The sequence below is a fragment of the Dasypus novemcinctus genome, chromosome 11, assembly GCF_030445035.2.
Source record: "Dasypus novemcinctus isolate mDasNov1 chromosome 11, mDasNov1.1.hap2, whole genome shotgun sequence".
In the NCBI taxonomy this organism is placed as follows: Eukaryota; Metazoa; Chordata; class Mammalia; order Cingulata; family Dasypodidae; genus Dasypus; species Dasypus novemcinctus.
In genome coordinates this window covers 61278667-61296375 of record NC_080683.1, presented here as the reverse complement: position 1 = coordinate 61296375, position 17709 = coordinate 61278667, and the positions used below count along the sequence as shown (strand labels likewise).

At 35.3% G+C, this 17709-nt stretch overlaps 1 protein-coding gene across 2 annotated transcripts in view; it reads right to left on the bottom strand.

The window, feature by feature from the left end:
• ORC3 (origin recognition complex subunit 3) overlaps nucleotides 1–17709 on the bottom strand; it is an 81470-nt gene that overhangs the window by 34177 nt on the left and 29584 nt on the right. For both annotated transcript variants that reach the window (XM_058307135.1, XM_058307136.1), the window contains exons 4-11: nucleotides 17422–17566; nucleotides 12946–13050; nucleotides 11385–11524; nucleotides 9947–10080; nucleotides 8085–8244; nucleotides 6737–6850; nucleotides 3148–3281; nucleotides 1495–1558 (exon numbers count right to left, since the gene is read on the bottom strand). In XM_058307135.1, the coding sequence (XP_058163118.1) occupies nucleotides 1495–1558; nucleotides 3148–3281; nucleotides 6737–6850; nucleotides 8085–8244; nucleotides 9947–10080; nucleotides 11385–11524; nucleotides 12946–13050; nucleotides 17422–17566 (996 nt within the window). The remainder of the gene's footprint in view (nucleotides 1–1494; nucleotides 1559–3147; nucleotides 3282–6736; nucleotides 6851–8084; nucleotides 8245–9946; nucleotides 10081–11384; nucleotides 11525–12945; nucleotides 13051–17421; nucleotides 17567–17709) is intronic.

Sequence of the window (17709 nt, the reverse complement as noted above, 5' to 3'; positions counted from 1 at the left end):
GTCACTGAAAAGCAGGGATAAACATCAGAATATTTCTATAATAGACTAGCTTAGATATTCTCTCCCTTTGTCACCTCAATGGCACTCTTTAAAATGTATTCCCTACTTCTGAAAATACACTTTGACAAAGTTCTAGCAGGAAATGTATTTGGCAACTAGCTGACTAAGCAGAGAGCTAATCTATCTAATCTTAAAAGAGTCAGTAAACATGCACACATCCTTTTCCACTGGTTCTTAAATTTCCTCTCTACCAAAATAACCTGCATTATTACTTAGGATGTTGAGGACATTCTAAACTACTCTGAAAAGGTCACAGAGATTATTAAAACAATTACTGACCCCAACTGGAAGTGATTTTAAATTATGGCCCAGTGTGGATTCTGCATTAGAAGTAATGTTTAATAAAAGCATTCTAAGTACTTAAGTAAATAAGGAGATCAATAAGTTAGAACTACACAGAACACACACCTTCTAGAAACTTATTTGTTCAAATTTTCACAATAGCATGTATCAGCAAAACTCATACCTAGCTCTAGGGCTTAACTTAATTCTCATCTTAATTTTATTACAGTTTTCTAATAACTTTTTCCTAAGAAAGATATGAGGAGTATAAAAATAAACGTGACATTACAAGTTTCTAAAGTCTATCTATCAGTAAGGGACTTGTTAAATAAAATGAAGGTGCATTCACTCAGCAGAATACTGTGGCTCTCTTTCGTAGTGATGTGGAATGATTTCCAAGATTAACAAAACAAAACCACAGGTGAAGAAGAGTGTGTATAATATACTTAGCTTCTGTAGAAAAGGAGGAAAACCCCCAAAATACATCTATATGTCTATGTACAGAATATCTCTTAAATGATTTTTAAGAAACTAATAACATTGACTGTATTCGGAGAGGAATACAGGATAGCTAGAGGAGAGAGGTGGGAGGAAGCCTTTTCACTGTATATTACATTTGTCTTTTGAATTATTCACCATGTCCAAGTACTATCTATTCAAGAAAGAAAAAAGAAAAGCTCTCTCTTTGATATTCCCTATGCTGAATGCCTAACATAATTTTCTAGTTCATTACCTCTTTTCTGGCATATTATTTTTCAAATCAATACCCACTTAGCAATAGGTGCCTAATCAGCAAGGATTCCTGTGCACTATAATATATGACAGTCTTTAAAAGAACATTAAAATGAGATTGCCTGCAGATTCTAAAATTGCAATGGCGAAAGAAACTTGAGATCTAAAAGTGCTTTCAAAACAGCCCACAAAAGAAACCCAGTGTTCTATTTAATATTTTTTCTCCACAGTCTCACTTTTAGAGTTGAGGTTTTATATCACCTCTAACATTCACATTCCTAATTGATTATCACAATCTAGTTTTTCATTTGTGCAAAAGTATATTAGGATGAACAGATACATTTTATAAAATTAACCCTATTATGTGCATATTCTTTCTTATACAGAATAAAAAGAAAGTAAACATATTCACATTCCTACCTTTAAAATTTTTTCATTGGTCAATAATGCAACTTGCTTTTCTGAAGGCTGCTTTTCGACATACCTAAAATTTTTACCATCCCATATACAAAAAGAGAAAAAAACACATGTATTTGAATAGCATGTGGGGATAATAAACTACTTTTCCTAAATTGGTGGGTGGCCACATTCTTTTAATTTTTTCTCAAAAATAAAGTCAAGGTGACAGTCATAGTGTAAGCAATTTTTAACTCTATAAATTAGGCACACTTTATAGTCTCAGGGTCTAATCATAAAGAAAGGTCATAAACTCCAGAAAGAGAAAGTGTTATTTCTAAGAGTCAATTCTGACAAACTCAGAAATTACGTCCCTTTGAAAAAAATTTCTCTTTATTTTCAAACTCAACAAGAAATCCCACAATTAAAAATGGAAGGGTTTGGGAAGCAGATGTGGCTCAACCAATTGGGCCCCCGTCTACCATATGGGAAGTGAACCCAGGGCCTCCTTGTGAAGGGAAGCTGGTCCGCATCCGTGGAGAGCTGACAGCCCATGCCCACAGAGAGCTGGCACAGCAAGATGATGCAACAAAGGGAGAAAAGCAGACACAGAAGAATGTGCAGCGAAAGGACACAGAGCAGACCACAAGCAAGTGGCAGCGGGGGCGGGGGGGGGAACAGAGATAAATTAATAAATAAATGGAAGGGTTTTATTGTGCTCTACACACAACAAAAAAGGTTAAGTCATTTTTCTTTCCCCCACCTCAAAAGTAACTGGATATGGGAAGTGGGTGTGGTTCAAGCACTTGAGAGTCTGCCTCTCACATGGGAGGTACCAGGTTTGGTTCCTAGTGCCTCCTAAAGAAGACAAAGAAACAACAAGCAGACAATGAGCAGACATCAAGCAAAACAAAAACAAAAACAAAAACAAACCCTGAGCAGAAAATGAGCAAAAAGAACAAGCAAGACAAGGAGCAAACAATGAACAAAAACAAATGAACTGGCGGTGGACTTGGCCCAGTGGTGAAGGCGTCCGTCTACCACATGGGAGGTCCACAGTTCAAACTCCGGGCCTCCTTGACCCATGTGGAGCTAGCCCATGCGCAGTGCTGATGTGCTCAAGGAGTGCCATGCCACACCGGGGTGCCCCCCACGTAGGGGAGCCCCATGTGCAAGGAGTACACCCTGTAAGGAAAGCTGCCCAGGGCGAAAGAAAGTGCAGCCTGCCCAGGAATGGTGCCGCACACACAGAGAGATGACACAACAAGATGATGCAACAAAAAGAAACACAGATTCCCGTGCCGCTGACAACAACAGAAGTGGACAAAGAAGACGCAACAAACAGACACAGAGAACAGACAACCGGGATGGGGGAGGGAAGGGGAGAGAAATAAATAAAAATAAATCTTAAAAAAAAAAAAAAAAACGAACAGGGAGCAGATGTGGCTCAAGCAGTTAAGCACCCGCCTCTCACATGGGAGGTCCTGGGTTTGGTTTCTGGTGCCTCCGAAAGAAAAAACAAGCAGACAATGAGGGGAAAAAAAAAAAAAAACCAAAACAGTGAGCTGACAGACAAGGGAGCTATCTTGAGTGGTAGGGGAAAACTAGACATGCAATGCCTTATTTTACTCCAAACTCTACCACAAGATATTGCTAAATATGTAATTCTCTTTTTACCTCCTAAAAGATGGAAGACGTCTGATGTTTTCACATTGATTATCTGATAAAAAATTTATTCTTCTCTTGGCCTCTGGGAGATTACAGCACAGAACACTGAGGGGCTGGGAATAGAAATGCTCTAATAAAGAAAGCTGAAAGAAATGTGAAGATTAAATATGTTATATTTTCGCAGTAAATTTTTTGCTCTATATCTGCTCAATTTTAAAATGATTTTAAGGAACAAAAGTATTTGTGGCACTAATGTATTTAATAATATCACAATAACACTGCAAACAACATATAAATAGCTTAATGCTGCTAATATTTTAAAGTTCCAATTTTGTGGACAAAGTAAAAAATGGTAGCCTCTGCAACATAAACTAAGGAAACTAAAGTGAACAGATATATTAGTTATCTGTAGAAGCAACTCTTAAGATATATGTAAATGTAGCATGGATTGGTCTAAGATGTCACTTGAGGGTCCACTAGATGCCCAAGTATTCATAAAAAATACCAATCTAAAACATGAAATCTCAGTGACAAGAAGTGGTATGCTACAATAAATAAGCGTGACATAATGGTAGAAGTTTTACCTACTGGTAAAAAAGAAAAATGAAAAATGAGGGCTAGCTAAAGAAAACTTATCTTTTTAAATTATTCTTTCCATGGAGGAAAACATGGTATAGTGTCTGGTAGCTACAAGTATTCTAGTAACTAGACTTCTGTGGTTGCCTCAGTGGAAGGGGGGATTTCCCAGATTCTAACAAAACTTGCAGTATAGTTCTCACAAGACTATCCAAATGTTAAAACACTGATTCTAAGTGACATTCTCATGACAGATGGGTTTTTCAGATACTTTTGTACCAGAAAGACAGTTCCCTAAATAGTGGGCAAACACATTCTGGTCACTGAAAACTGTATTTCCTCATCACAAATTAACATACTAGATTATTTATCAGCCTTAAAATACTTGGTTAGCTTGAAAGAACAATCTAGAATTGATCATTCCTGGGTGAACTCATAATGAATTTCTGAGCCTTTATAGCTAAGGACCAGAAACCAAAGACCCGAGGAAATCCTCCAAAATAGTCCATTCCCAAGCCTTTAAGGCAAAGGGCGATCCTAACTTGGCAACAATAAACACAAAACAGAAAGCAACTGTTGGAACTAAGTGCTAAATTATTTTTGTGCATATTAACATAATCTTATTTCTTATCTATAATTCCCAATTATACTGATGTGATAATATTTATGCCAATATCAACACCACTTTTTAAACACGAGGAAAGTAAGAACCAAATAGGATAAGGGTAGAGAAATGGAAGGAAGTAACAGGAGTTAGAGTGAAGCTGTAAAGAGGACAAGTGTGTTTTCAATAGCTGAATTAATTAACAAGTTGATTCAAATACGACGCTTCCAAGGGGAGGGCTTAAACATATACAGAATGGTTATATACCCTGTTGTACTTCCTGGAGAAATTAAGCTTACAAATACCTTCAGCTGACCATTAGGGAAACTGGAAGAATAGGGCCTAAAGGCTCTGCCATTTACTAGCAGTGTGACCTAGACTAAACCATGTGCAAAACTGAGAATACACATTACTGAAATAAAGTAATCTCTTAGCAAACTCTTAGCTAGCCCCAAAGGGGTGCTTAGTAAGATATAAAGAACCTTCAAAATATCTATCGGATACCGTTATTTTACAGAAGCAAATGGGCACTTAGAGAGATTAAGTAATTTGGTTAATGTCCCTTTCTTTATGTACTTTCTCAGTGGTATTTGAGACTATAGTTTATTTATTTTTTAAAAGATTTATTTATTTATTTATTCCCCCCCTTGCAGCTTGTTCCTTTCTTTGCTGTCTTTTCTCTGTGTCCATTTGTTGCACATTTTTTCTGTATCTGCTCGTCCCCCTTTGTTGCATCATCCTGCTATGCCATCTCTCCATGGTGCCCAGGCCGTCAGCTCTCCACAGCGTGCGGGCCAGCTTGCCCTCACAAGGAGGTCCTGGGATGTGAACCCAGGGCCTCCCTGGTACAGGGAGCCCAACTGAGCCACAGCCGCTTCCCATGAGACTATAGTTTATTATTTCCAGTTTTGAAACCCTTTCTTCCCCTGACTTTGTATGTGATAATCTGCTTTCTACTGGTTTTATTGTTTTAACTTCTATTCTGCTGCTCCCTCTTAAATGCCAACATACATTTAAGGTTCCCCACTTTAGACCTCTCCATACTCCTTCTGAATGATGGCTCATCCTCAACTTGTGAGTTCAACCACCACCTTTTAATGATAAACCCTTTATTTATCCAAAATATCTAGTCCAAATCTTTCTCCTAAACTTCAAATCTTTACATCCAAACACACCCCTTAATTAATCATATACAAAAGAAACTTAAAACTTAATCATTGTACCAACCTCCAATCCATCCGGCACACTGTGTGTTACCTTCACTCCTCTTATTTGTCCTATTACCCACTTAGTGTACCAGGTTCTGTCAGTTCTACCTTATTCTCAAATTTGTGTCCTTCCCTTTAGTGCCCTATCATTACTTTTGTCTAGGTCCTTGTCACATCTTGTCTAGATTACTGTACTAGCCTTCTAACAGCTCTCCCTGCCTTTGCCTGGAATTCTCTTCCAATTTTGACCTGGATTACTCCTATTCCTAAGAATATACTTCTGTTCTCCTATAGGACTCCCAGGCATGTTTCTTTTGTAGCACTGACTACACAGAATTATAACTGTAGATTTACTCTTCTGTCTCCATCACCGGACAATGAGCATTTTGAAGGCTGAGATTTATTTTTCCTCTATATCTCCAGTGCCTAGCTCATAGTAGGCCCTTGATAAATATTTGTAAGTAAATGAATGAATGAAATGAAATAAATGAAAGAATATAGGGAGTGATTAGACCTCAATATCACTTAATTTCACATTTTGCTAAGGTAAATAATGTTTTATTGCTTTAAAATATTCTTTTTAAAAAATTTAGGTTAGGAAAAAAAAGATATATTTTGGCCATAAAAAACCACATACAGTGTTTACGTGGAGTAAGACTACAAATAAGAAATAATTTATAATCTTCAAAGAATGGCATAAACATGAGGTATTATATCATACAGTACTTTTGCATCAAAAGTTACTAATCTACAGGGCTTTAATGAACTTAACTGGCATGTGTCTTCAATCACATTTTGCTAAGATAATTTAGGTAGGTGCCAAGAAAAGGAAATAGTATTAACTTATAAGCAACTGGGGAATGTGGCCCTCTTTTTTCAGATCAGAACAAATGTTCTGAACAAATTGGCTTCCGGCAATTCATGAAATCCCAGTGAAAATGCAAAAAGGTCCCTCCTCTGACAAAAGGATTAAGGATCACTGGAATGGACTACTAAGGTCTTTTTCCTACTATTGCTATCCTAATTAATGTATTCTCTACATTCTGCTGCACAGTAACTAAAGAAATGGTAGAATCTAGAATAATATAAATTGAATTTATTTATTATAGATTTTTCATTTAAAATGCCTTAAATATCAGACTAAATAGAGAAAAACATTCAAATTACTTAGAATAAGATTGTGAATTTTCAAACTCATATGTCTTCTTACCTGAAGTCCTTTTATAAAGTTCTGAATTGAGAAATCATGATACAAAAATATGTTGGTCAGAACCTGTAATACTTTTTCACTTAGTTTAAAGGGAAACTGAGTTGTAAGAAGTAGCTGAAAGAGATAAGGGGTCGGGGGACATACTCCTTGTTACTCTTTACTCTTCATAAATATGAAGTATAAATAATGAGACAAGAATGTTACCTTGACTCAATAACTGTGAAAGCAGCAATAACAGTGACTTTGTTGTATGTGTGTTTAGGCCAAATAGCCAATTTTTAAACTTTTAAAAAGCTATTCATATTACATCTTAAGAACCAAAGCTTCCTACCATCCTTCATCCAAAACCCAATTTTTAAAAACTCTGTATATTAACTATATATAATTCATTTTCTTCCATCAGCTGCCACTGCAGAAGCTGCAGCCATTTGCAATGCTTGCTCAAGGTAAAGATTTTTCTGTTGTCTCCATTGATGCAAATTAATGAAGGGTAGCACATTATATGCAGCTGAATGAGAAACAAAACACAATTACCAGATGTCTGTTTTCAAAAATAAAGAATAGTTGAATTTGTATCAGTTAGCTAATTTTCAATGGCCTACAATGAAGACTTTACATATGAAAATGAAAAGTCATACTAAGATTCTTCTTTCAAAATAAAGAGAAGCACAGCCGTCCAATTGAATTTAGCAAACACAAAATAATTTTAAATACTGTAACTGGAAATAGTTTCCTTACAGTGCTCGTAAATCATATGGATACCGTCTTTATAGAACAAAAAATGTACAAGTGGTTAGTAAATATCACTGGTTTACCTCACTCGAGCTGCATAAAGCACAGCTTTAAGGAATTGAACAACAGTTTGTGAAAGGTCAATACTAAAGAAACATTACTATTTGCATAGAAACATTATAGTACCTAAAGTCTAAGGAATTTTTAGTACTTAGTTGTTCTGAACAGCAGCATGGCAGTTAGCTAGGAAAGAGTCCATTGAAAACTTCAAATGTTTTCATATTAAATATAAGAGCCTAAACGTATTATTGTTACTAAGAACTCTATAAATTCAGTAAATATTTATTTTAAAAACCTATGATTTTTCATAGAGTAATGACATATATATATGATATAATATGGTTATTGCTTTCATAAAGCTTATATTTTATCTGAAGAGGCAATACTATAACATTATAAAAACCATTTAATAAAAAATTAAAATAAGTGAAGAGAATATGTTCAATACAGTACTTTGAAAGATGTAGAGATTTATCACTAACATTTATATTTACATTCCTATTCTTGGGAATTTTCTTTTAATCCTATGTCACTGGAAAATTTCTTTTCTTTTTACCTTATCAAGAACAGTAGTCAGGTGCTCCTTGCAAGACAAAGATTGGAATAGTTCTACACACAATAGAGATGATACTGCATGAGGAAGCAACCGGTGGATGATAATAGGAGATGTGGCGATTCCAAAAATGAGTATTAGTGGAAATTCATGTAGATGTTGACTAGTTTTCAAAGTAAGATACAAAAGTGGAATTTCTTTAGCAAATATATGTTAATACATATTTCAAAATAAGACAAACTTTATTATGACACCTATTTTTATCAGATACTGCTAATGAGTGTCATTCCAAATACTAAAATTTTCTAGGGAACTCAATTTCCTCTGTTAAAGTAACACAGGAATAGTTTATTTCCCAGATAGCCCAGTTCTGAAATCAGTCTATTAGTGGATTCTCTTATTTTGTAAATAAAAACACAGAGCTCAAGAGATTGAGTGCCTCCCTCCAAGGTTATACAGCCTCAAATATTAGAAGAGGCATTAAGAAATCAGTTAATTCAATCTTTCATCCAAAGTATGAGCCGTTGTTACAGTATTCTTCAAAGCTGGGCATCCAGCCTATGCTTTAAGTGTTCAGTGACAGAAGCACACTAATTTCCAAGGTAACTTATTCTATTTATGGACATTTCTAACATTCTATGTCACCCAATTATAATAGTTAAGCATTAGAAACTTTTCTTACACATGTGTAAGACATCTTTTAAAAGGACACTATTAAAAAATGTTACATCTGTTCTTTGCATTCTCATCAAACTTACTGAACATAATTTATGTTCATACTTGGCATTGCCAGTATGAACACAAATGACTTCCACAGAATGAAATAGCACTATCTTTGGGGGTTATTACAAGTCAGAGACCCCTGTGTCATAGCTGGTGATTTTGCTTGCTTCCTTCTGTTAGCTATTACTTTTCAGTATTCTAAGTGTATGCAGTTCTACCTTCATAGGAGTAGAATACCTGAACTTTCTTACTGTTTTAAGTTCTTCCTTACTTTTGATAGTTAAAGTAGTCGTAAGTCTGAGCTCCAAAAAAGTAGAGGTTTACTTTCACTATTCTGTACTATATACATTGCCAGCCTGTTAAGCAGTTCAGGGTTAGCATTAAGAAGAGTCTTAGCAGTTAGAAATGTTAAAATCAAAAGGAAAAAAAAAAACACTACCAAAATAGAAATAAGGATGTTAGTAAATTATAACACAATATAGCTTCAGACAAATATAGCCATAACTATTAAGGCAAATTAACATGTAGTATAAAATAAATTATATATTAACAAGTGTACCATGAGAAATGCATGCCCTTGGATTTTAAAATAGGGTTACTTCAATTTTGAGTCTCAAAGGACTGTCTTGAAGATCTAATGAGATCATGAAAGTATTTCTCAACTGTAAATATTATATAAGTATATAATAATGTTATTTATAAAATATTATTCTTGCTTAGTAAAGCTATGGGCAACAAAGAGCCCTCTAAAGATGGAGGACAGGTATTAGAAAATAAAACCTGACAAAAATACCTCAACCTGGAGTAATGTATCCATTTAATTTAAGATACAGACACCCTGGTAAGATAAAATATATTTTATACTGCCTTACCATGCTACTTAAAAACTGGCTATTTGTGGTTTTTTGATTCTCATTCTTGGGTCAAAAAGTAAATGAAAAATCTCTTTGAACATTCGATTACTAAGAACTTGAGATCATTTTGGTTTCCATGCAGTTGGTATTGGAATGAGGATTAAATTGCCATAAACCAATGGTTTTAAAGAAAACCATCTTTAAAAGTTGTTTTTTAAATTAAAAGGACAATATTTTCTTAGTAAAAAGGAGAACTGTAGTATGAAAGTCAAGGGACACAACATCTACCTGCTTATAATTATGAAGTCTTGCAGTACTTTTGTGGTGAAGCTTTCCATATCCTTCAAGATCAGCACAACAGGGGGAGACTGCCATTGGCTAGAAGAAGTCCTTTTTTTGCCTGGCATTTTGGGGTCTGTCCTCTTTTAAGCGATTGTGGAAAAAAGGAGTTAAAAGTAAGACTTACTACCCACACAACGCTATAATACATATTGGCACATGTTGATATATCTTTCTTTTCAGTTTACAGTAACATTGTTTCTTTTATTTCTCTCCCACATAATAAACAGAAACTCATTTCACCAGTTACTAGCAGAATCTTTCTGTATCTGACATGGGAATAATAACCAAGAAGAAAAAAGTTCAGTAAAATCTATAACTCATATAAAAATTCATATTTTCAGCAATCTGAGAAAATGACAGGAAAACCATGGGGAAAAGAGAAAATTTTCTATAAATTTATTTTTCTGTTGGTAGAATGCTGTCATTATTTGCTTTGGGTAAGAACTAGTATTCTTAATAAACAAAAAGGTATAATGCATAACACTAGTTGCTATTCTGCTACTGTGAAATTTTAAGGTTAAAAAGAATCTTAAGTATCATCTGGTCCAATACTAATCTTTCAGAGATTATCTGGCATAAATTGCAAATCATGCTTGATTTAAACAAAATCTAAAATTAGGGGTATTAAGATATTATGGTAAGGCTTAGATCTAATTTAGTCCTGATAAAGCAAAATGGACATTTTTATGAAATTTCACTTATGGCTTCAGAAGAAATGTTGATTAGAAAATATCACAATAGTCTATTCCCCCCCCCCAATACTATCTGGCTACACTGCATTGTACAGTAAGACTGGTTTTATGGCACAGTGACTCATGAATCACGTAGGCTATCAATTTTCACCAGATATTGTCAAGTCAGCATGGAACTTCTGTGTGCACACATGCATGCATGTGTTTTGGCTATACTTTACTTACAGAGCATTTATTTCCAAAGAACTCTAAACATGGAACAAGTAAGATTAAATGAAAGAGACTACCTCTCACAGGACTAAGTTGAAGTGAGTACTGGCATTACTTAAAAGCAAATATTGAGGAATCCGAGAGATAATGTATTAAAGTTACAGGCACTGTCACAGAGATACCATCTGCAACACAACCAATTCATGATACTCAGGTTTTGTCACCAGATAACTCTTTCCTACAAATAAAATGTCCTTGTAATAACCTAAGCACTTACCAAGAATTAGGTTGCATATTAATAAAAGAACAATTTTAAATACTAGCAGCTTTAGGAAAAATAAGTAGCTACTATTAAATTAACAGCCAGTGCTGTATAAGCATATTCTTATTAGAACAAACACTACTATATCTAATAAAATCCCAAACCGCTGCAATCACATGCCAATTTCCCGGGAGAAAATGATCAGTTTATATTTATTTACCTGTGTGACATTCATATACCAAGCAGAAAGGGAATCCATTGAACAATGTTTCTTTTTCTCAGTGACCTCCTCTTTGGATTCAACATCTATATAGCAGTCCATCAACTGGGAAACCAGTTTTTGCAAAAAATGTTTCATATCTGCAGAATATAGAAAGTAAGAAAACTTACTATTTCTTAAAAGAAATTTAAAGTCCCTTGCAACTTCTTGATTGTATATTACATTATTTGGGTAGAACGTGTTTTACCACACTTACCATTAATATCCCTGACATAACTTTTAACATGTAAACTGTTAATATTCATTAGTACCCATCTGTTAATACTTAAAACTTCATTAATTCAGATTAAGACTAGGCAAAAGTTCACATATGTATTGTCTATATGAAAATGTTATGTAAACAAATATATACACTATAAGTTATTTTAGGAATAATATGCACTTAAATTACTTGGGATTATAAAATGTTTGCAAGCTCCTAAAGAACACTGAAAGTGTTATTTACATAAATTATTTTACTAATTACAAATCTTCCTTATAGTCATTTTTAATGAAGATGTACTAAGGCTTCTACTTAATTTCAAACAGTTTATGAGTGAAAGAAATAAGACACGTAAAAATTTTTGGATTTTTATTATTGTAGATCAGCCTTTATATTAGTCTAAATCCAGACACATTTTACACTATAAGTATACACATCTTTTATGATTTGATGGCTTCACATACTCAAGATTAGCTCAGTCAACAAATTATTTTTTGATCATGATGACTTTCCAAAGTGAGATGATAAGATTTGAGGCTGCAAATATGAGCCTATGTAGTCAGTCTACTCTCCGCTGGGCTAAATGAGAGCTCCCATTCCCCAATTCTCAGCTTGCTGTCTCAAACCTTCCTACTTATTAAAAGTTTCACTAGATTAAGGAATACATTTTTCAAAATGCCTGCACTACCACCAGCAGTGACCTAGTGTTGGAGATTGAATCATGTCCTCCACAAGGCATGTTCAGGTCCTAACTCCTGGTCCTATGGGTGAGAACCAATTTGTAAAAAGGACCTTTGAAGATGCTATTAGATAAGGTGTGCCCAAAATGAATGAGGGTGGACCTTAATCCAGTATGACTTAAGTCCTTATAAACAAAGGAAATTGGACACAGAAAGAGAAGCTACAGGAGCATCCAGAAAGTGGAAGTCAACAGAATCTGGAAAAGAAAGGTAAAGATGCCACTGTGTGCATTGCCATGTGACAGAAAATCCAAGAAACGCCAAAGATTGCCAGCTAGTGAGAAAATATCAACCACAGTGGGTGACTGATACTCTGAAAGTATGAGCCAATAAATTTCTGTTACTAAGAGCTTTGCAATTGTCAGTATTACCCTGGAAGGCATTAGAACTCACCCTCCAAAAATGTGACACTATGCTCTTCCCACAAATAAAAAGTTGTAAAGAAAGCAAGTGAAAGGGAAAGACAGAATGGGAGTTGTGGTTGGAAGTGGGGACGGTAAGGAAGAGATTTGTAACATTTCACTAAGATTATAAGGTGTTTATGGGATTTATACTTTACCTGGACAATCTTTAGCTTGCAATGATACTACATATGGTGTGACATTATTCTGAAGGGCCTCTGTTAGACTTCTGAACGTTAAATCATGATCTGTTACGTTCACACCTATGGGATAATACATCAATACTGTATCATATTTTTATTAATAACAATTTAACAACAAAGTATATTTAACATGCCAAGCAAACTACCAAGTAAGGACATTTAAAAAACATGATTAATAACAGAAACCAAGAAAATGTACTTTATAAATGAGAAGATACCAATAATAACAGATATCTAGAAGGTACACACTACATTTATTGGTCAGGAAAGATATTTATTACTATTACTCTTTAAAAAGTATAACTTGGGATGTGTAATTTGACTCTGGAAACATTTAGGAGTAATTTCATTATTCTGTCAAGTTGATAAAGAGTTTTTTAAACTAATGATTCCAAAATAAAGGGGTATTGGGAGTGGATATGGCTCAAGTAGTTGGGCACCGCCTTGGGAGTCCGGGTTCAGTTCCCTGTGTTTCCTGAAGACAAGCAGATGCTGCAATGAGCAGCTGCCACAATATGCAGACACTGTAACTGCTGCAACCGGCAGGTGCTGCAGCCAGGAGGGAGCAGGTGTGGCTCAGGTGGCTGGGTGCTTACCTCCCATGGGGGAGGTTCTAGGTTCAGTTCCCATCCTAGAGAAGATGAGCAGACAGAGTGAGTAGACAGGCGAGGGAGCCATCTCAGGGCGGGGGATGAGGGGATTAAAAAAAAATAAAGGGGTATTGGGAGCAGGCATAGCTCAGTGGCTAAGCTCTTGCTTCGCACATATGCGGTCCTGGGTTCAATCCCCAGTACCTCCTTAAAAAACAAAAAATTGATTATTTTACATTTTCTACCTCCTCTGAAATCAGTTCTTCTGTTACAACAATAAGTCCACTTTGGTCCATAGTTGTATTCCCCCCTTATGTTTCTTCATTCCTCAGTCTTGAGGATTTGGGATGGTGATACCCATTCTGCTTCAGATTGAGAGAGCAGTTGGTTCTTACACATATCTTTTTGAAATAAAAAAATATGCAATTGTGTTTACGCACTGCTTGAATACAGACCTTCTTCAGAGTATCAAAACTGCATCTCTAAATGAACAACCTAAACATGAAATTAAGAGAACAATTCAATTTGGAGTATTTAAATGAATAGACTACTCAGATATAAATCTAACTAAGGAGGTGAAAACCATCTGTGTTTAAGGATTGGAAGATGATACTGTCTAACATGGCAATGCTATTCAAAGTGATCTAAAGTGCATTCAATGCAATCCCTATCAAAATCCAATAGCCTTCTTTGCAGAGGTAGAAAAGCTGATCTTTAAATTCATATAGAATTTAAGGGGTCCTGGATAGCCAAACTAATCTTAAAAAAATAAGAAAAAAGTTGGAGGACTCACATCTCCTGATTTCAAAACTTACTACAAAGCTACAGGAATGAAAATAGTGAATAATGGCATAATGATAGAAATAAAGACCAGGGGGACAGAACTAACAGTCCAGATACAACCTACACATCTACGGCCAACTGATTTTTGACAAAGGTGCTAAGAACAATGAGGAAAGAACAGATTCTTCAACAAGAGGTACTGGGAAAACTGGATAGCCACATGAAAAGAATGAAACTGGACCCCTATTGCATACCATGAACAAAAATTAACTCAGGGAAGCGCACTTGGCCCAATGGATAGGGTGTCCGCCTACCACATGGGAGGTCCAGGTTCAAACCTCGGGCCTCCTTGACCTGTGTGAAGCTGGCCCATGTGCAGTGCTGATGTGCACAAGGAGTGTCGTGCCACGCAGGGGTGTCTCCTGTGTAGGAGAGCCCCATGCACAAGGAGAGCTGCTCAACGTGAAAGAAAGTGCAGCCTGCCCAGGAATGGCATTGCACACATGGAGAGATGATACAGCAAGATGACACACAAAAAGAGACAGATTCCTAGTGCCGCTGATAAGGAGAGAAGCAGTCACAGAAGAACATACAGCAAATGGATACAGACAGCAGACAAATGGGGGGGGAGAGAAATAAATAAAAAATAAATCTTTAAAAAAAAATAACTCTAAAAGGATCTACAAATTAAATATAAATGTAAAATTATAAAATTCATAAGAAAACATAGGGATTAAGTCTTAGCTTTGGCAATAGATTCTTAGACCTGACACCAAAGAAAAAATAAATTGGACTTCATCAAAGTGCAAAAGATTTGTGCATCAAAGGACATTACCAAGAAAGTGAAAAGACAGCAACCTACAGAATGGGAGAAAATAGATGTAAATCATGTATGTGATAAGGGTCTAGTACTCAGAATATATGAAGAACTCTTCCAACTCAACAACAGAAAGACAAACCCAATTTAAAAATGGGCAAAGGACTTCAACAGACATTTCTCCAAACAAGGTATACAAATAGCCAACAAACATTTAAAAGATGCTCAGTACCATAAGTTATTAGGCATAAGCAAATCAAAATCACAATTAGGTACCGCTTCATACCTACTAGGATGGCTATTATCAAAACTATAGAAAGCAGTACAGCAAGGACATGCAGAAACTAGAACTCTTGTACATTGCTAGCAAGAATGTGAAATGGTTCAGCCACTGTGGAAAACAGTGTGGCGATTTTTCAAAAGGTCAAACAATTATATGACCCAGCAATTCCACCCTTAGATACAAAGCCAGGAAATTTGCAAACAAGTTCAAAACAGATTCTTGTAAACCAATGTTCACAGCAGCATTATTCACAGTAGCCAAAAGATAGAAACAACCTCACTGTCTATTGATAGATGACCAGATAAACAAATTGTGGTATATACATACAAATGAAATATTCAGCCATATAAAAAGGAATGAAGTAATGATACATGGTACAATGCAAATGAATCTTGAAAATACCACGCTCAGTGAAAGAAGCAAGACACAAAAGGTCACATACTGTATAATTTGATTTATATGAAATATCCAGAATTGGTAAATCCAGAGACAGAAAGCAGATTGGTAAGTGTCAGGGGCTGGAGGTAGGGGGAACAGGGATAACTGTTAAATAAGTCTGAGGTTTTATTTTGGAATGGTGAAAATGTTTTGGAACTAGACAGAGGTGGTGGCTGAACAACACTGTGAATGCACTCATGTATACTTCAAAATGGTTAATTTTACATTACGTGACTTACCTCAAAAACTAAACAAAACAAAAAATAGCTGTATCTCTAGCATGTATTATGGTCTGTGATGTAAATGTTGCATCTCTGAACAAATGCATAAGTTCAATAAAACACTGGCTTATTTTGTCTTTCATGGACTTTATAAACTATTTAACATTATGTTTCTGAAAACAATGGGCTTGTCTACTGCAAACAAGATAAACAACAATGTCTCTAACCCCATAGATGTTCTCTTTAGGCTACTAAGTTGAAACAGAAGATTACCACTAGCTACTTTCTCCATTTGGCAGTAGGAAGGCAGGGATTTAAATATTCTTTAGAAAAAAAGTACCCACCACTGTCAAGCAGCATTGTTCTTACAACAGCCTATCAGGCTGTCCCTATTGATTGTGCCCCCCTCCATTTGTGGAAATCTGGCAGAAGAGAATCATAGCATCCAAGAGCACAAGGGGTCATCCCAGGGCCTCGATCTCTCATCCATAGTTGAAATTAGATAGCAGATTGTACTCTAAAGCTGGCCCGCAGCATTATAAAATCATTTCCTTGAGTCTTGCTACTTAAACTGTGGTCTCTAGACCAGCAGTATGGGCATTACATGCTAGAAATGTAGAATTTCTACTTTAATGGGTCTTACCCAAGACCCATTAATGAAAAATCTACTTTTTAACAAGATCCCCCATAGTACATATTAGTAGTATCCTAAGTATGTTCCTGAGTATCAGGAACAAGATTTAGATAATGAGAAGTCTTAGAGGCAATTAAAACATTAGTTTCTTATCTCAGAGCCTACAAGTATAATAAACCCTGAAAAAATAACCAATTGGAAGTGAAATAAAGAGTATGCTTGAAATCCAAATAAATTCAACTTTCTTTTCAAAAGGAATGATGGAGGGGAGGGGGTATAGCTCAGTGGTTGAGTGCCTGCTTCCCATGTACAGGTCCTGGGTTCAATCCCTGGTATCTCTTAAGGAAAAAAAAAAAAAAAGGAATGATGGATATATGCTAATATTCCAAATAATTTTTTCCTCATTGCTCTGGAATTCAAATGTAGGGTTAAAGATGGGATATTAATGAAAGTTATTTAAGTACTAAGAAGTTTATAATCTGCAATCCCAAAGCAATTTATTCACAATTTATACAAACCCCTTTCTAGGCAATTAAGAGATTGAAAAACTAAGCACAGGAAACTAAAATTAAGGACATAGAGCAATAAGATATGATAAAAATAAACTATAAAAAGTCCAATGTACCAAAACACCAAAATACACATATATACAAATACATATATACCTAGAACAAGAGCAGCAGCTGGAATTTCTCTGACTTTTATTTGATCGCTCCAGTCTCTTGAATTCTTCTGGAATCCAGAGTGAGACTTTTGCAGAAATTCAATTAAACTGTCAAACAAATTTTTATTTAATTTCTCTTGTAGTTGCTACAAAGAAAACACAAAACTCTATGAGTGATCTGAAACATCATTCCTAGTTTTTAAAAGAAAAGTACCATGGATTCAGTTCCAAGGATTACATCTAAATGATTATTGGATGAAATAAAAATTTTTTCCCTGAAATCTCTAGT